Source organism: Salvelinus alpinus, chromosome 15 (assembly GCF_045679555.1).
Source record: "Salvelinus alpinus chromosome 15, SLU_Salpinus.1, whole genome shotgun sequence".
NCBI classification, from domain to species: Eukaryota; Metazoa; Chordata; class Actinopteri; order Salmoniformes; family Salmonidae; genus Salvelinus; species Salvelinus alpinus.
The window spans coordinates 36,546,949-36,566,746 of NC_092100.1; the positions used below are offsets into that span (position 1 = coordinate 36,546,949).

At 41.5% G+C, this 19,798-nt stretch overlaps 1 protein-coding gene across 2 annotated transcripts; it reads left to right on the top strand.

Moving 5' to 3' along the window:
* Positions 1-2,112: 2,112 nt before the first annotated feature.
* LOC139539987 (CD9 antigen-like) lies at positions 2,113-9,375 on the top strand. Of its 2 annotated transcripts, none has more exons than XM_071343452.1 (8): positions 2,113-2,438; positions 4,610-4,712; positions 5,248-5,345; positions 6,286-6,360; positions 6,481-6,582; positions 6,702-6,788; positions 7,709-7,792; positions 7,940-9,375. In XM_071343452.1, exons 1-8 carry the CDS (start codon positions 2,370-2,372, stop codon positions 8,003-8,005), a joined length of 684 nt encoding a protein of 227 aa, XP_071199553.1. In that variant the 5' UTR covers positions 2,113-2,369; the 3' UTR covers positions 8,006-9,375. The 2 variants fall into 2 exon arrangements, with proteins under 2 accessions (XP_071199553.1, XP_071199555.1); XM_071343454.1 differs by lacking the exon at positions 2,113-2,438 and adding an exon at positions 3,859-4,063.
* Positions 9,376-19,798: the final 10,423 nt, after the last annotated feature.

Sequence of the window (19,798 nt, forward strand, 5' to 3'; positions counted from 1 at the left end):
TCTAAGTCCTATTCTTGAAGATCAAGGGGTATAACATTTATTGGAATGACTGGAATTCTGATAGACTTTAGTTTTTAATGTAAAGATATAATTTAGTCGTATTATTATATGTAGTAGAAAGCGATGGGTTAGAAGAAACCTACATAACCAACCCATAAAGTAAAATGTAACACCCATATAGGGCCGGCTATGTAAACTTAACATTGATTTATCCTGCAATAGATGTCGTTCTATTGGCAACATAAATTGTTGTCTTCTTCCAATGCCTCTAAAGGGAAAAGTAATCTGAATGTAATCAGATTATAAAACTGAGTTTGGGTAATCCAAAAGATACGTTACTGATTACAATTTTGGACAGGTAACTAGAAACTGTAACGGATTACATTTAGAAAGTAACCTACCAACTCTGGTTACATTATCATCACCTTTCCTAAATAAATACTGCCGTAAAGTGGAAAGCGCACTTGAGCATGCACTGTGCGAAAAAAGCATTGCGTCAACCTCTCCTTCAATATCACTTTTAATGGATGATGCACTGGAAGCTATCAAATCATTCTGAATTGACATCCCAGAGAATTGACATCCCAGAGAATTGACATCCCAGAGAAGACAGTAGAAACATCCATATGCTCAACAAGTAAAGCATCGTAATGTGCAATTACCTCTGCAAGCTCTATGTAACTAGTTGCCCTTGTTAGCCAAATGTTCCCTCTCATTGTGCCCTTAAACCAACTCTTGCATGCCCAAAAATGTGGTAGTATTGTTATGCTGCTTGAGAACATCCATTTCCATTTACTTTTTGTTGTGTTGCGCAGTTTGAATAGTCAGACTTTTGTCCATTACATGATCTATGCAGCTTTTTCCCAGAAGCGTGACTCTGATATGGGCAATGAAAGGGGTTCTTCAACAAATAATCCACTACATCGTTGTTAGTTTTAGCCATTCTGGCAGAGAAAACGGCACTCTGGTAATTAGCTATCTACTTGCTACTGAAGTTAGCAATGCAAATTGAAATAAATTACACTAACTCTACACATAAATGTAGTTCTGTAACCAAGAAAACAATATATTATCTAACATTCCATTTCCTGTAGTTTGAAGCAACTAACTGAAATGGAAAAATATCAAAAAAATGGCCAACTATCACTATTCACTATCCAAATCTCAATCTATCCAATAATGTTACCAACTCACCAAGCTTCTAAATCACACATGTGCACTACTTGGTTCATACTCTGATCCTTTGATTGGATGGACAACATGTTAGTTCCTAATGCAAAAGCTTTGATTGGTTGGAGGATGTCCTCCAGAAGTCGTCATAATTACCATGTAGGTCTATGGAAGGGGGTAAGGAGCATGAATCTCCTAGGTTTTGTATTGAAGCCAATGTAGCCAGAGGAGGACAGAAAATAGCTCTCTTCTGGCTACACCTTGGTGTTAGAGGATGCTGTAGAGAATACTGTAGATCTTCATCGCAAAACAGTGTGTTTTAATCAGGAATTTGGGGACTTGAATATATTTAGTATGGTTTTATCAACAAAAAAAATTGTTGACGTTTCATTATTTGTAATATTTCTGAAATTCACTGAGTATGGTGGTCCTTCCCTTCCCCCTCTGACTGAGGCTACAAGAGACAGCGACAGAAGGGGACACTGGCCCTTTAACAACAACCAAAGAAGTAGGCTATCACATACATGTTTGTTTGTTTGTGATAATGTGTGATGGAGGTTTTCTTTCGGGACGATGTTAAAGCAGCCAGCCCACCAATATCAGTGCTCGCTGTCCATTCATCCGTTTGTTAATTTAGCCTATGCTGTCTATTTATTTATCAAACTAGATTATCTATTTCATTACTATCACGCGCTCTGTCGTTGTCTAGAGAGATTACGTTATTTCATTGCCTATACATTACGTAATGCAACGGTGGCTGGGGAATCCCAATACTGATTGAAATTAAATAGGCTACAGAATGTTCATACATTCAAGCATAGAGTTTTTAACTTCTTCTGTTAATAGCCTAATCTGTTCATAATATAGTTTACGTCTGTCATATTATGTGGCTTTTTAAATACAGTTTGTGGTGTTACGTTAAATGAAGAAACGATAGAGTGAGAGACATTCAGAGAAAGAACAGGACACGACAGACCGACAGCCGTTTGGTCTCGCTCTGGGGGTCGACCGCTACACGTGCACGAGAAACGGCAGAGCAGCAGCAGAGAAAGAGTGACCGGAGAACGGATTACTCTTTGTGTACTCCATAATTATTATTAGTAGGCTAGTAATCCTACAATTGTCGTTTGGTGGGTTCGTCATTAATAACAGTTTAAACTATAGGGAGAGTAGAGGAGAACTGTGACACTGTAGTCGCTATGGCCGCTCTATCAGGAGGAGAAATGTGCGTCAAATACCTGATGTTCGCTTTCAACCTCATCTTCTGGGTGAGTCACTACTTATACTATTAAAGGGACTGTGTGTGTGTGTGTGTGTGTGTGTGTGTGTGTGTGTGTGTGTGTGTGGTTTTGGCTGGCAGACAACAGCAGGTTTTGATTAATATAAATCATAGCCTCTTTGTAAGGGTTTATTCCACACATGTAGGGTAGAGGCAGTGTAGAGCCAGAGGAGGAAGATTCCCCAGTGAATCTGTCTGGTTCCTCTCCAGGTTTCTTTCATCTTCAATTAAAGTTATATGTGCATTGTAAAGGGGTTAGCGATAATTTGACAGTAGGTTACAGGCAGTTCGTGGCAAGTATAATTCTGTATTTCATATTACAGTACAACCACTGTAATTATAAATACGGTTTCAAAGCAAGTACTGAAACCATTATACTGTAAAGGTAAATGCTACCATAATCGGAATGAATTAATATATGAATGGATGAATTAATGAAATTCATTGAGGGGAGGAGTTTGTATTTCACAGTATTTTACTGTAATTACAAGGGATTGGTGCAAGCAGGTTGGCTGCTAGGTAAAGTGTTTACAAAAAGTGTTAATAAGCCAGATACAACAATAGCATGCTCCAACTCATGGGAAAAGTTTTTGGGCAGTCCAAAAAATATGATACGGTACTGTATTATGTGGGGTGTAATTACAGTACCATTTGAAATAAGGCAATTCTTTCCTCCCCCACAAAATTTTCCCACAAAGCACCATCATTTACATTATGTAAACCATTTCAGAGTATTTTACTGTTGGTAATACAAAAAATGACATATAATTTACCGTTTTCAGTTAGTGTGTGTGTGCATGTGTGTATCTGTCTGAGGGTGGTTGTCAGTATCTGCTTGGGGAAAGTGGAACAGTGATTTAGCTGGCCATGACTGGACTAAGAAGTGGCCTCTTGTTGGTGAACGGTGAAATAATCTCACACACAAACACACACTGGCCAAATAATCCCTGGTGGCCGAGTGACCCAGTGTGCACAGCATTTCAATAACTCAGCGTTTATATGGGTGTGTGTGATATTGTGTGTTTGTGTGTTGTATTTTGTGTTGTGTCTTGGTGGGGTGTGCGACGGCGTGTGACGCGTATAGCCCCAATGCAGATGAAAGAACAGAGCTCCCCTTGTTGTATGATTCAGAACATGTGTCCATTATTGTAGGTAGCTATAGTATCTATGGGTGGGTGTGTGTGTGTTAGATTCTGCAGCTGGTGAGGGTGTATTAGCAGTAGTGTAGTTGTGTAGTGCGAGCAGCATGATTAGATTAAACAAATTAACTCAATCACTTACAGAATAGACCAATTCAATCATTCACAGAGTAGAACTCTGTCTGCGCTATCCTCCCTCCCCCAGCCCACCTCCTCTACCTTTCTGATCAGGTGACTCCAGGGCATGACAGTTACTCCCTACTGCTTTCTCTTTGTATCACTCTATGCTCTCTTTATCTCTCCTCTTGCTTTATCCCTGTCACGCTCTGCGATACTGTCTAGGGAAATAGAAGAGAAGTGTTAATGAGTTAGTTATTGCTCTGTTACACACAGAGATCACGTTAGCAACATGGAAGTGTTTGGAAGGATCAGGTGTGTGAAGTACATCATGTTTATCTTCAACTTCTTCTTCTGGGTAGGTCTACTTTACTTAGCTTGTGTGCGTGTGTGAGTGCGTTTGTGTGTGTGTGTGTTGAATGTTCCCTTCCTCTTTAACTAGGCCATTTTTCCCGAACTGAGAACAAGGCATGAGTAATCTACCCCGACTCACTGAGCTTATCTGGCCTCGTTAGGTTTGGTCTGATCAGACATGTTGTCCCCACTGCAGAACACGCACACACACACACCATGGAGCAGAACACCATTCTACATCAAGGTTCTTTGCTAAAGTGAATAATTAATTAGACTGAGGAGGCGGTTTGAGGAATGTGTGTCTGTGTCTGTGGTGGCGGCTCTGGTGGTAAGTCTGTAGCAGAATTTATACTGTATGAAGGAATCAGGCCAATGACCTCCTCTTCTTCTTTCCTCTGTGTTTTAGCTTACCCCCAAGTCACACACACATGTATAACCTGACATAACCCTGTTTCTCAACATGTCCCTACCTGCTCTCTCACCTGGCTTTCCATGCCCTGGGATAGGTGTGTGTGTATGATATCTAATATTTTGTGTCTGTATGTGGTAGCTTGCAGGTACAGGAGTGCTGGCTATAGGGTTGTGGTTGAGGTTCGACCCAAAGACCAGAGGACTGTTTGAAGGAACAGAATCTCCCTATGTCTTCTTCACAGGTAATGCAAACACTCACATGCAAGCATGCTTGCACTCACACATATACTGAACACAAATATAAACGCAACATGCAACATTTTAAAAGATTTTACTGAGTTACAGTTCATATAAGGAAATCAGTCAATTGAAATAAATAAATTAGGCCCGAATCTATGGATTTCACATGACTGGGCAGGGGTGCAGCCATGGGGGACCCAGGCCCAGCCAATCAGAATTCGTTTTTTTACCCACAAAGGGGCTTTATTACAGACATAAATACTCCTCCTCTTGATATGCCACACCTGTCAGGTGGATGGATTATCATGGCAAAGGAAAAATGCTCACTAACAGGGATGTAAACAAATTTGTACAAAAACATAGAGAGAATAAGCTTTTTGTGCATATGGAAAATGTCTGGGATTTGTTTTATTTCAGCTCAGGAAACATGGGACCAACACTTTACATGTTGTGTTTATATATTTTGTTCAGTGTACATAATCAAATATCACTGCAGGGTCTCTGATGATGTTGGAGGTTGTGTGTGTGTGTGTGTAGGTGTGTATATCCTGATAATAGCAGGGTTGTTGATGATGGTGGTGGGGTTCCTGGGATGCTGTGGTGCGATTCAGGAGTCTCCCTGTATGCTGGGGCTGGTGAGTTAATCTCTATACCTCCTCTCCTCTTTTTCTTGCCCTTTGGTATTCAGTTGGTCTGTTATGGGGCTGGTAGTCAGATACTATGTAACTCTTTGTTTCAGTATAAAACTGTTTACAGAACAGATTCAAGGCCAGAACTCAGTATCTGTCTCCCTGTTTCCCTATCTCTCTGTCTGTCTGTTTAGCCTGGTCTCATAGACTAGACGTAAAATAGTACATTTAAAAACAGGACACTAAAATTAGCATGATATGTTACGGTTGGTATGGTTACATAAGACAGATGGTTACTTAAGGCAAAAACGAAAGTAGGGTTTTTGGTTGGGGTGGATGGGCGGCAGTATAAAGCAAACGTCTAGCAACCCAAAGGTTGCGAGTTTGAATCTCCTCATGGACAACTTTAGCATTTTAGCTAATGAGCAACTTTTCAACTACTTACACATTTTTAGATACTTTGCAACTACTTAGCATGTTAGCTAACCCTATCCTTAATCATTTTAGCTAACTCTTACCCTAACCTCTAACCCCTAGCCTAGCTAATGATAGCCACTAGCTAACATTAGCCACCTAGCTAGAATTTGTAACATTTGATAAGTTTAGCAAATTCGTAACATATTGTACATTTTACAATTTCGTAACATATAATACAAATTGTAATTCGTAACATATCATACGAAATGGGTGATGGACATCCACAAATTATTACATACGAAACGCAACATATCATACTAAATGGAGTGTCTCTGATTTACATACAGGATAATATGAACTGCACTGAGACCAGGTTGGTCCCTCTCTCTCTGTATCTCTCTGTCTCTCTCGATTTCTCTCTCTCGTGTGTGTGTGTCCTAAGTCCCTTCTGACCGGGGAGTGCTTTGTGTCAAAGGGCACTTGTCAAATTAAATACACAGTGGTTCATGTGCATATTGGTCTCTTGCAGTTCTTCTTCTTCCTCCTCATCATATTTGCCATTGAGGTCGCCGCTGGAATCTGGTGTTTTTCCAACCAAAGCAAGGTCCCAAAACATATTACATACCCTTTTCTGTGTTACATTAAAGCCCTTCCCCTGCTATTATCTGTGTTACATTAAATGTCTTTCCTTTCTTTGTGTCACATTGCAACCCTTCCCCTACAGGTGGTTGATGACATCACTCAATTCTACATGGAGACATATCAGAACTACCAGAACACTCGACAGGACACACTGAGAGAGACACTCCGTCTCATACAGACTGGGGTAATCATGTGTTTAATTTGTGTGCAGCCATGTTTGGGGGGTTGGGAGCAGAGACGATACATATTTCCAGATAAAAACAGATGGACACCTAAATTACCATTCAACCTTATTTGTTACAGTTGGACTGCTGTGGTACAGGTTCCGTTGTGGACTCTGCCAAAGACACCTGTCCCCCAAGAGACGGGCTGGATAGCCTCATCACCAAGGTAACCCCCTGCTCTGTGATTGTGTTTGTGTTCAGGTGTTCCTTTTTCTGTATCTCTACAGTCCCTCCTGTATCTTTACAGCCCCTCCTGATTTGGCCTCGTTTTTGAGCTTGGTCATTAATAAATGCAGCGGCTATGACTGAAGCAAAACGAGAGTTGTCTTGAGGGGGTGGTTTAATGCAGGCATCTCTTGTGTATGTGATCACACGTGGCAAGTGTTTGTACATTCACTCTGCCAAAACAGTACACAGTTACAGTCACTCACCCTTCTAGATAACTTGAAGCATTCTAAACAGTTCTTGCATCTTGAAGTCGCCTAGGCTAGCTAGTGCTAGCCAAGTTCTTTCGCCAATTAGTTTCAGCCGGTTGGTGTGTGACCGTGATAAAGTTGGTTTGACATTGGGTAGCCTATCTCTGAGGCTAGTTAGGGACCGTCAATAAATTACACAATGTAAATTGGATAGTATTTTAGTTGTCTCAATAAATGCTTTCAATATTTGTAAATGTATGTTTTACATTTATAGTTGGTTTGAGGTTTTTAAAATATAGACATTTGGAGCTATTGACATTGTCCTATGTACATTGTGTATTTGACCGATGGTCCCAAACTAGCCCCATAGGGATAATGTCAAATCAAATTGACCATGGGCATTGGGCCAGCTGTTGGCAGGATTAAAATAAACTCAACCCAAGGAAATCTGTTACAGTACCCTTCATTCTGTGACAGACATTTTTTTCCTATCATCTTTCACATTTCAGTTTTGGACAAGAATGACCCAAAATATTACTTTTAAATTTTGTAGTAAATTTTGTCACTCACATCGATGCCACATTTTTTTGACTCACATCGATGCCACATTTTCAAAATGAGAAGTTGCTTTTTAGGGGCAGTCGCTCTTTAATATGTGTGTGTGTTGCAGAGCTGTCCTGATGCTATAGATGAATTGTTTGACTCCAAGCTGCACATCATAGGAGGAGTGGGCATCGCTACTGGAGTTATCATGGTGAGACACACACACACACAGTGCAACGGAAGACCATGTTATCCCACTACGCTCCATTACAGATAGATAGGCAGACAGGTTGACAGAGAGACTTCCCTACAGTAAAGAACTCTTCATTTACTCTGCATTTCCCATTCTATTCCACAGATGTTTGGGATGATCTTCAGCATGCTGCTCTGCTGTGCCATCAGGAAGTCACGGGAGATTGTCTGAGGATGTCATCGTTACCATGATGGCGGCCGTTAATGTTGCATGATGTCATTCCTAGTCACATGAATTTTGTCAACCAATAGAGAGGCTGTGTGTTGAGAACGGTCGGCCTGAGTGCTAGCAGCTGTTCAGGTCCACTGGACAACCAACTGCCATTTAGTTAGATCCGCCAACCTCTGTAACAAGGATCTGCTACAACTGGTTCACCTGGCATTAAGTGCGCAAGCATTGCAAAATAAATATAAACATGCATGTTATTCAGTAATTTCATCCAAACTGCTTGCACGTATCAACTGGCGTCTGTGTAGCCAGGCACTAAAATAGAACTTGGTTCTATTTTAGATGCTTGACGTACTGCAAGATCCGCCTCTCCCATCTATTCATTAGTTTTTACGAGCATACTAACCCACGTGGGGATTGAAAGATGAGGTCCACACTCCAGTCCAGTTGGTGGCAGTAATGCACATTGAAGTTAGTTGCCAACCGCCATATAAAATCCACAGAAGAAGGACTATGAATGAGGAGAGATTAATCAAAGAAAACGAACTAAAAACAAACTAGGTTTTCCTTTATATGAGTGGATTAATTGTGGAAGTAGAGAACACACGACTTTGTATGATTCAAAATGGGTAAAAATTCTACAAAGATCCAGCTAATAAAAATAACATATGCATTTCAGGTAAAATAACAACCTAGTGTTTATCTCCCAGGACAAATTAGCTAGAAACAGCAATCTAGCTAAATGTCTATGAATGTTTCATGTGTGTTTCGACATGTCCCATAATTACTATAGTTGGTCGACAGTTGGTTTTGGTATTTTAACGCGTCTGGTAGGGATAGACAAAATCAATGTTGAGCCGGTTTGGTCAGCATGTAATCACAGCGCTGCACAAATCACCTTGGCTGCTTTTGCACAATTCTGATCATTTTATCACTCATTTGTTTTTTGACCAATCAGATCAGCTCTGAAAAAGATCTAATGTTATGAAGTGATCTAGATTAGATAATCTGCGCAGTGCTTTTCTCAGGCTGATCCTCTCGAACACAGTGAATCTGCCCAGTGCACAGGTTGACCCTCCTAAACCATCATGATGATAACATCAACAACATGCATGCCAGTCTTTCCTGGTTGACTACAACTCATCCTCTCCGTCTCTCTCTACCCAATGTGAAAATGCCTTGAAGTCTGACTGTTTTTGTAAAGCAGTTTTCTATTTGTGACTGAATATCTAGGTGAGTTGTAGTCAGTTTTACAGCATATCTAGGTCTCTTCTAGATAAGAAACTTTTATAACACCCTTGCCATCTTACACTGGACAGGTTGGTTGTTGCACAAAACAAATTAGCCAAATAAACTGTAACATCTGATCTTCATTCTGGTTTCACATTGATGTGTGTGTGTATGTGTGTGTAATGAGTAAGAGAGGAAAACATGTCTGTCAGCCTTCACAGCTTCCTGCCACTGTGGAAAAGAACAACCTGATCCCATCAAACTCTCCTTCAGTTTTCTTTACTCTCTCTCTCTCTCTCTCTCTCTCTCTCTCTCTCTCTCTCTCTCTCTCTCTCTCTCTCTCTCTCTCTCTCTCTCTCTCTCTCTCTCTCTCTCTCTCTCTCTCTCTCTCTCTCTCTCTCTCTCTCTCTCTCTCTCTCTCTCTCTCTCTCTCTCTCTCTCTCTCTCTCAGTTTCAAAACAATAAAGACATTACAAATGTCATATTATATATATGCAGTGTTGTAACAATGTACAAATGGTTAAAGCACACAAGTTAAAATAAATAAACATAAATATGGGTTGTATTTACAGTGGTGTTTGTTCTTCACTGGTTGCCCTTTTCTTGTGGCAACAGGTCACAAATCTTGCTGCTGTGATGGCACACTGTGGAATTTCACCCAGTAGATATGGGAGTTTATCAAAATTGGATTTGTTTTCGAATTCTTTGTGGATCTGTGTAATCTGAGGGAAATATGTCTCTCTAATATGGTCATACATTGGGCAGGAGGTTAGGAAGTGCAGCTCAGTTTCCACCTCATTTTGTGGGCAGTGTGCACATAGCCTGTCTTCTCTTGAGAGCCATGTCTGCCTACGGCGGCCTTTCTCAATAGCAAGGCTATGCTCACTGAGTCTGTACATAGTCAAAGCTTTCCTTAAGTTTGGGTCAGTCACAGTGGTCAGGTATTCTGCCACTGTGTACTCTCTGTTTAGGGCCAAATAGCATTCTAGTTTGCTCTGTTTTTTTGTTAATTCTTTCCAATGTGTCAAGTAATTATCTTTTTGTTTTCTCATGATTTGGTTGGGTCTAATTGTGCTGTTGTCCTGGGGCTCTGTGGGGTGTGTTTCTGTTTCTCTCTCTCTCTCTCTCTCTCTCTCTCTCTCTCTCTCTCTCTCTCTCTCTCTCTCTCTCTCTCTCTCTCTCTCTCTCTCTCTCTCTCTCTCTCTCTCTCTCTCTCTCTCTCTCTCTCTCTCTCTCTCTCTCTCTCTCTCTCTCTCTCTCTCTCTCTCTCTCTCTCTCTCTCTCTCTCTCGACCTCTCTCTCGACCTCTCTCTCGACCTCTCTCTCTCTCTCTCTCGACACCGGTAGGATTGTCAAATGTTTGCCTGCCGACATTGTCGCAGAATAGTGTCGGCAGTCAATCTCCTGTGTTCACACAGCAAAGACCTTGAAGTCGTCAACCACTCTGCCTTGTTATAATTCTCCAAACCAGAAGGTGGCAGTAGCGTTATTTGTTAATGCATATCCATGTGGTTTGTTTTATGGTCCAGTCAATACTAGCGACAAGGAGGTGGACCGGAAGCAGGTGGCAGGTGCAGAGGTGAGCAAATGTAAGCTTTATTTTATTTTTGGGAATATTAACCGAATGCCTGTAAGGTCCGGACCAGTAGACCTGTTATTATTAGTGTCATTCTATGAAAATGGTGGCTTTTTGAACAGCCAACTTTTACACATTTTTGTGTAAAAAATGTAATTTCAGACTTTAATTTGCGTATATAATCAAAGACAAAAGGTTCATGATAATTCTAAGAAATTGTTTGGATTAGTAATAATTTACTTTAAACATGCATGTGTAAAGTTCTATTGTCTGACATTTTTCCATTTATACTATTGTTTTTTTGTTGTTGAATGATCATATCCTTAAAATGTTTACTAATGAATGTAGTAACAGTTAGGTAGATAAAAAAGCCATATTCAATTAAATTGGTTAACTCTGATGCCAGAACACCAATATGCCATACAGTAACACCAGTGACACAATGTAACACCAGTGGCACAATGTGAAACCAATGACAAAATTAAGATTATTTAAAAAAATATATATTTTTTATGAAAAATAATTTCAGATTTCATAAAATGGGTTGATTTAATATGAACAATAAAATAAGGGTTATTGGTCAAAAATTAAGACCAAAAGATGAAGCCTATTGACTAAACTATGTGTCTTTCATAACACAACATTGTGATACAAACATATAAAACATGTCCACTAGAACATAAGAAGCACTAATATTGAACATAAACTGAAACTGTTTTCCTATCCACACTGATACCAACATTTTGTATGCAGTAAAACATGTTCATGGAATTTTTCCTGTATTGTTCTTCACTTTTACTTCAGATATGTTTGTCTTTGCCATGTTATTGTGTCGCGTCCATCTCTTATCATCTCTGAGCCAATCTCTATTGCTTTCTAGCTACTGACGGCTTCTTCACTAGTAGCCAGTTCACATCTGCCACTTTCACATAGTCGGGTGCTCCTCCAAGTACTTCCAGATACTGTGGCAAATTTGAACTGATCTTTTGCTCACTGGCAGCGGCTCTGGCATCATACAAACAATCTGGTCATCCCCATACCAGTTGATATAATTTATTGGGCTTGGCCAGTAGAACTTGTTAACACCATTCCTGTGCATGCACTTTACTTTGACATGATGTTCTTCAACCTCCAGTATAATGCCTGGGTTGTTCGTTGTAGTTCACGATACACCACTGTCCACTGTGGTGAGACTCAACGACATCTGGACAAGGTGAAGCTGAAGTATCCAGGTCGATGACATCTGGTTGATGTGGAGGTGAGAGATCATGGCCATTAGCCGGCATTGTCGAGATGGTGACTTCTTGGAGTCCATAACATGGGCATTCTTACACGCCTTCCAGGGTTTGTTAGATCGGTTTCAAGTCTGGGCTCTGGCTGGGCCACTCAAGAACAGTCAGAGACTTGTCCCGAAGCCACTTCTGTGTTTTCTTGGCTGTGTGCTTAGAGTCGTTATCCTGTATAGAGTAAAATATACATAATTTTCTTTAGGAATGTAATGAAGTAAAAGTAAAAGTTGTGGAAAAAATATAAATAATCAAATAAAGTACAGATACCCCCAAAAACTACTTTTACTTAAGTACTTTCTATCAATGCATAATATTGGGGCTCGGTTGGACCTGTAAATTGTGTTGTTGGGGGATTTGAAGGACCACAGTCAGTCAACAGGAAAATATCATTGTGCTTTTCGGGGGGCAATTTCGGCAGAGATATTGCAGATGAGAAGGTTCAAGTTCCTAGTGAGACACCATGGTAAAATGGAGGGATGTATTGCAAGAGGAAATGGTAGAATGACGATTTCGGGGCGAGTGGGGGCGAGTGCACCCACTGATCATAGCACCGACTGATGGGAGAGGCCATTTGTATTTAGCGGCCATTTGTATTGTTTTTGTATTGTATTGTTGTTATTTATAAAAATTATTTTTTTCATTACAAATTGACCAAGTGTTAACTTTGTATGTTTAATTGCTCTCTGTCCACTGTTTATCACACAGACAACTGAACAACATAAATGTACTGAATCAAACTGTCCATCAAAAATAAATAAATAATAACAAATAAAAACTATTATATATATACAAAAGTATGTGGACATCCCTTCAAATTAGTGTATTTGGCTATTTCAGCCACACCCGTTGCTGACAGGTGTATAAGATCGAGTACACAGCCATGCAATCTCCATAGACAAACATTGGCAGTATAATGGCCTTAATGAAGAGCTCAGTTCCATGGCAGAGCAGCAGTACACAAGATCATAATGCGCAATGCCAAATGTTGGCTGGAGTGGTCGTAAGCTCGCCGCCATTGGACTCTGGTGCAGTGAAATGCGGTCTCTAGAGTGATGAATCACTTTTCACCATCTGGCAGTCCAACGAACAAATCTGGGTTTGGCGGATGACAGGCGAACGCTACCTGTCCGAATAGATAGTGCCAACTGTAAAGTTTGGTGGAGGAGGAATAATGGTCTGGGGCTGTTTGTCATGGTTTGGGCTAGGCCCCCTTAGTTCCAGTGAAGGGAAATCTTAACGCTACAGCATACAAGGACATTCTAGACAATTCTGTGCTTCCAACTTTGTGAAAACAGTTTTGGGTAGGCCCTTTCATGTTTCAGCATGACAATGCCCCCGTGCACAAAGCAAGGTCCATAAATAAATGGTTTGTCGAGATCTGTGTGGAAGAACTTGACTGGCCTGCACAGAGCCCAGACCTGAACCCCATCGAACACCTTTGGGATGGATTGGAACAGGGCCAATCGCCCAACCTCACTAATGCTAACATCTAGTGGAAAGCGTTCCCAGAAGAGTTGAGGCTGTTATAGCAGCAAAGGTGGGACCAACTGCATATTAATGCCCATGATTTTGGAATGAGATGTTCAAAGAGCATGTGTCCACATACTTTTGGTCGTGTAGTATGTCCCTTGCCCTTACCCTAATCCTAGAGTGGTTATACATTGTATTTAAAGTAGTTACTCTAAAAATGGTCCTAATAACACCTAAACATGTGTGATTTCAGCTCAGGGGTGCAACTTTGGTTTTAGAAGTGTTGGGGGTCCTCCATCAATTTTTGGTGGCATCTAAAGCTAATTTCCTGCATTTCTACTAGGGCTGTTCTTGACTAAAAAATTATCTTGGTCGACCAAGAGTAGTCTTTTCTTTCGACCAACCAATTGGTCAAAATTTTTACACGTGTATTTTTTCATATACAGGTGTATACCCCATGTGTTTTATTAAAATCAACTAGGCTGTTTGATTAAATAATTAACACACACAAATGTCTCAAGAGGGAGCCAGAGATCAAGATATCTTAACTAGAAGAAACAACCTGTTCCCGACCCTCCTCCTGGCCTTAACAGATTCTGCCTTTAAGGTCCTGAAGTTGCCAGTAATTGGCTACACCAGCAGTCGACAACCTTTTCCATTTGAAGCCAATTTATCTTACCATTTCTACCAATCTGCGTGCCAGTTATAATTTATATATGCACATTTTTGTGGAAAAGTTTCATTTAATTTACAATAGTCTTGTATTTCAAAAGCATTGTCTGTGGTTAATCAACAATCTGTCTAAATCTAAATGAAAATTATACAACTCTAAAAGTAACATTGCCATTGCCAACTATGTAAGAATAACCTACATAAAGCCAACACATAAAAACATTGCAGCCTGGTAGGAAATATCCTGATAAAATTAAATATCCATTGACTACGCATGGTCTGTCTGCAAATAACTTGAAACATTGTATCAGCTATCAACTGGCTTGCCCAAAACTCATGCTAGCAAACTTGAAACATTGTATAAAATATTCTGTGCTCCCAAGAGTTGCCCGGGCCAGTGAGCTTGGGACAGACAGCTGTAGACTATTTGTCCAAGGGATAAAAAGTCATCAGGTATTTTATGACGTTTCCACTGGATCAGGGAATTACATTTTTCCATTTCATGCTGTTTGAGGTGAAGAAAAATTACTTTGAGAAGCTCCACAGCTCACTGGTGGTGGTGAGTTAAGACAATCAGAAATACTATCAGACATCCCCAAATAGGAACATTTATAGGCCTACATTTGCACGCAGGCCAGGTAGACTAGTCCTACTTCTATATGCGTAATCATGTGCGCGTCCTTACTCAACGTTGACAGGAGCATTTCAAACAAAAGACTATCAAAACTCATAAAGGTCATGAAATAAACAAAAACTTGTTTCTCACAAGTGTAGTATAGGTTGTGAGTTCTGCAAAACACACGTCCAATCTGACAACAAGAACGGTAAATAACTGTAATAATGAATGCATTAACAGAAATTACCATAATCAAACAAACATTGCAGATTAGAAATTGATAGACACAGCAAAGAGTGCACACAATAAAGTTATAAAACAAGGAAATGGCAGGAGAGAACACATTCTGGAGAGAGACGTGCCTTGTGTATCTGAGCCACAATCCCAATATTCTTGGATCGTGAAATCCCTGCGGCCTCCTCAACGGATTAGTCCACTGAGACAGGCGGAAATCAGACAGGAGTCTCGTGTGCCATGAAAAAATATATATATTTGTGACCGAGAAGTGGTGTGATCATCATAACAACACACAGGAACTCAAGTCATTCTGTTCACCTGATCTAGAACTCCTCACAATCAAATGTCGACCGCATTATCTACCAAGGGAATTCTCTTCAATCATAATCACAGCCGTATATATTCCCCCCCAAGCAGACACATCGATGGCCCTGAACGAACTTTATCTGACTCTTTGTAAACTGGAAACCACACACCCTGAGGCTGCATTCATCGTAGCTGGGGATTTTAACAAGGCTAATCTAAAAACAAAACTCCCTAAATTCTATCAGCATATCGATTGTGCTACCAGGGCTGGAAAAACCCTAGATCATTGTTATACTAATTTCCGCGACGCATATAAGGCCCTCCCCCGCCCCCCTTTCGGAAAAGCTGACCACGACTCCATTTTGTTGATTCCAGCCTACAAACAGAAACTCAAACAACAAGCTCCCGCGCTCAGGTCTGTTCAACGCTGGTCCGACCAATCTGAATCCACGCTTCAAGACTGCTTCGATCACGCGGATTGGAATATGTTCCGCATCGCGTCCAACAACAATATTGACGAATATGCTGATTCGGTGAGCGAGTTCATTAGGAAGTGCATTGACGATGTCGTACCCACAGCAACGATAAAAACATTCCCAAACCAGAAACCGTGGATTGACGGCAGCATTCGCGTGAAACTGAAAGCGCGAACCACTGCTTTTAACCAGGGCAAGGTGACCGGAAGCATGACCGAATACAAACAGTGTAGCTATTCTCTCCGCAAGGCAATCAAACAGGCTAAGTCCCAGTACAGAGACAAAATCGAGTCGCAATTCAACAGCTCAGACACAAGAGGTATGTGGCAGGGTCTACAGTCAATCACGGATTACAAAAAGAAAACCAGCCCCGTCGCGGACCAGGATGTCTTGCTCCCAGACAGGCTAAACAACTTTTTTGCCCGCTTTGAGGACAATACAGTGCCACTGACACGGCCCCCTACCAAAACCTGCGGGCTCTCCTTCACTGCAGCCGAGGTGAGTAAAACATTTAAACGTGTTAACCCTCGCAAGGCTGCAGGCCCAGACGGCATTCCCAGCCGCGTCCTCAGAGCATGCGCAGACCAGCTGGCTGGTGTGTTTACGGACATATTCAATCAATCCTTATCCCAGTCTGCTGTTCCCACATGCTTCAAGAGGGCCACCATTGTTCCTGTTCCCAAGAAAGCTAAGGTAACTGAGCTAAACGACTACCGCCCCGTAGCACTCACTTCCGTCATCATGTAGTGCTTTGAGAGACTAGTCAAGGACCATATCACCTCCACCCTACCGGACACCCTAGACCCACTCCAATTTGCTTACCGACCCAATAGGTCCACAGACGACGCAATCGCAACCACACTGCACACTGCCCTAACCCATCTGGACAAGAGGAATACCCATGTGAGAATGCTGTTCATCGATTACAGCTCAGCATTTAACACCATAGTACCCTCCAAACTCGTCATCAAGCTCGAGACCCTGGGTCTCGACCCCGCCCTGTGCAACTGGGTCCTGGACTTCCTGACGGGCCGCCCCCAGGTGGTGAGGGTAGGTAACAACATCTCCACCCCGCTGATCCTCAACACTGGGGCCCCACAAGGGTGCGTTCTGAGCCCTCTCCTGTACTCCCTGTTCACCCACGACTGCGTGGCCATGCACGCCTCCAACTCAATCATCAAGTTTGCGGATGACACTACAGTGGTAGGCTTGATTACCAACAACGACGAGACGGCCTACAGGGAGGAGGTGAGGGCCCTCGGAGTGTGGTGTCAGGAAAATAACCTCACACTCAACGTCAACAAAACAAAGGAGATGATTGTGGACTTCAGGAAACAGCAGAGGGAGCACCCCCCTATCCACATCGACGGGTCAGTAGTGGAGAAGGTGGAAAGTTTTAAGTTCCTCGGTGTACACATCACGGACAAACTGAATTGGTCCACCCACACAGACAGCGTTGTGAAGAAGGCGCAGCAGCGCCTCTTCAACCTCAGGAGGCTGAAGAAATTCGGCTTGTCACCAAAAGCACTCACAAACTTCTACAGATGCACAATCGAGAGCATCCTGTCGGGCTGTATCACCGCCTGGTACGGCAACTGCTCCGCCCACAACCGTAAGGCTCTCCAGAGGGTAGTGAGGTCTGCAGAACGCATCACCAGGGGCAAACTACCTGCCCTCCAGGACACCTACACCACCCGATGTCACAGGAAGGCCATAAAGATCATCAAGGACAACAACCACCCAAGCCACTGCCTGTTCACCCCGCTATCATCCAGAAGGCGAGGTCAGTACAGGTGCATCAAAGCAGGGACCGAGAGACTGAAAAACAGCTTCTATCTCAAGGCCATCAGACTGTTAAACAGCCACCACTAACATTTAGCGGCCGCTGCCAACATACTGACTCAACTCCAGCCACTTTAAAAATGGGAATTGATGGAAATTATGTAAAAATGTACCACTAGCCACTTTAAACAATGCCACTTAATATAATGTTTACATACCCTACATTACCCATCTCATATGTATATACTGTACTCTATATCATCTACTGCATCTTGCCATCTTTATGTAATACATGTACCACTAGCCACTTTAAACTATGCCACTTTATGTTTACATACCCTACAGTACTCATCTCATATGTATATACCGTACTCTATACCATCTACTGCATCTGCCATGCCGTTCTGTACCACCACTCATTCATATATCTTTATGTACATATTCTTTATCCCTTTACACTTGAGTGTGTGTGTAAGGTAGTAGTTGTGGAATTGTTAGGTTAGATTACTTGTTGGTTATTACTGCATTGTCGGAACTAGAAGCACAAGCATTTCGCTACACTCGCATTAACATCTGCTAACCATGTGTATGTGACTAATAAAATTTGATTTGATTTGATTTGACTGCTGGACAAAAAACCCTGAATGTTTTCAATACAGACCCCTTTTGTCATACAGTATTCCATATAAGGCACACAGACCTTATAAAAGTTGCACAGTACAAACTTAACCTTGTAATAAATAAAATCTAGTGATACATAAATTCACATTTCGGCCATCAACTGTGACATTTTAGGAGGATAACCACCCTTCCAACTAATGGCAATGCCTTTCTTGCCGCTGTAATTGCTAGGTTACACAGTTTCTTCTGATAATATTCTCCAGTATCAACATTTCCAAGCTAACAAAAACAGGTAGAAGGGAGAATCTGTAGACATTCCGAGATAAAAGAACATACTCTTTGACAGAATACTCTCAGTTACTGAGAAACAAGATTCTCTGTTCTGATGAAACCAAGATTGAACTCTCTGGCCTGAATGCCAAGTGTCAAATCTGGAGGAAACCTGGCACCATCCTTACGGTGAAGCATGGTGCTGGCAGCATCATGCTGTGGGGATGTTTTTCACCGGCAGGGACTGGGAGACTCGTCAGGATCAAGGGAAAGATGAAAGGAGCAAAGTACACAGAGGTCCTTCCGGACTTGAACCCAATCAAACATCTCTGTAAAGACCTGGAAATAGCTATGCAGCAACGCTCCCCATCCAACCTGACAGAGCTTGAGAGGATCTGCGGGAGTGGGAAAAGCTTCTCAAATACAGTTGTGCCAAGCTTGTAGCATCATACCCAAGAAGAACCAAGGCTGTAATCGCTGACAAAGGTGCTTCAACAAAGTACTGAGTAAAGAGTCTGAATACTTATGTAAATGCAATATTTCAGTTTTTTATTTTTAATATATTTGCAATAATTTGTAAAAAACAGTTTTTGCCTTGTCATTATGGGGTATTGTGTGTATATTGATGAAGAAAAAAAACTATTTAATCAATTTTAGAATAAGGCTGTAACCTAACAACATGTGGAAAATTCCAAGGGGTCAGTATCCATTCCTCATCATCAATAGTGTCTCCCAGGTCTTCCTCAAATTTTTCTTGACATGTTTTGTGTCATCAGGAAAAGCCTCTCAAGCTTGGATACAGTTTGGAAATCAATTTGAGGTTTGTCAGACTGCCTTAAAATAGTTTCAATCTTTGAAGCTTCTGGCTTGTCAAGTGTTTGCTGCACAGAGAGAATAAAGTATCTACAAAAGTTCACCTCAGCACCGTCACAGACTGGACTTCCCTGGTTACCTTACCCTGCTGAAACCCCTGTCACCATCTGATCCTGCTCAGGTGAAGCATGACAAAGAATCACCTTGGTCCCCATACATTATATTATCCAATAATAGAATCAATGGTTCAGTAATTGAAATGACCATTATTCCCAGATTCCAGACTGTAGACTACCCATCAACTCAAGATGGAACTTTGTGTCCATTCACTGATTGTTATAATATACTGCAAAATTCACCTGAGCTCTGTAAACTGGTCTTCCCTGGCTGTCTGACCCTGCTGGGACAACTGTCACCATCTAATCCTGCTAAGACATG

What these genes read in the sequence shown, in the direction of transcription:
- LOC139539987 (XM_071343452.1), top strand. Translation starts at nt 2,370, where the DNA reads ATGGCCGCTCTATCAGGAGGAGAAATGTGCGTCAAATACCTGATGTTC. An exon ending in CTCCCTGTATGCTGGGGCTG is followed by an intron (nt 5,346 to 6,285) that starts GTGAGTTAATCT and finishes GGTCTCTTGCAG; the next exon opens with TTCTTCTTCTTCCTCCTCAT. An exon ending in TCGCTACTGGAGTTATCATG is followed by an intron (nt 7,793 to 7,939) that starts GTGAGACACACA and finishes TCTATTCCACAG; the next exon opens with ATGTTTGGGATGATCTTCAG.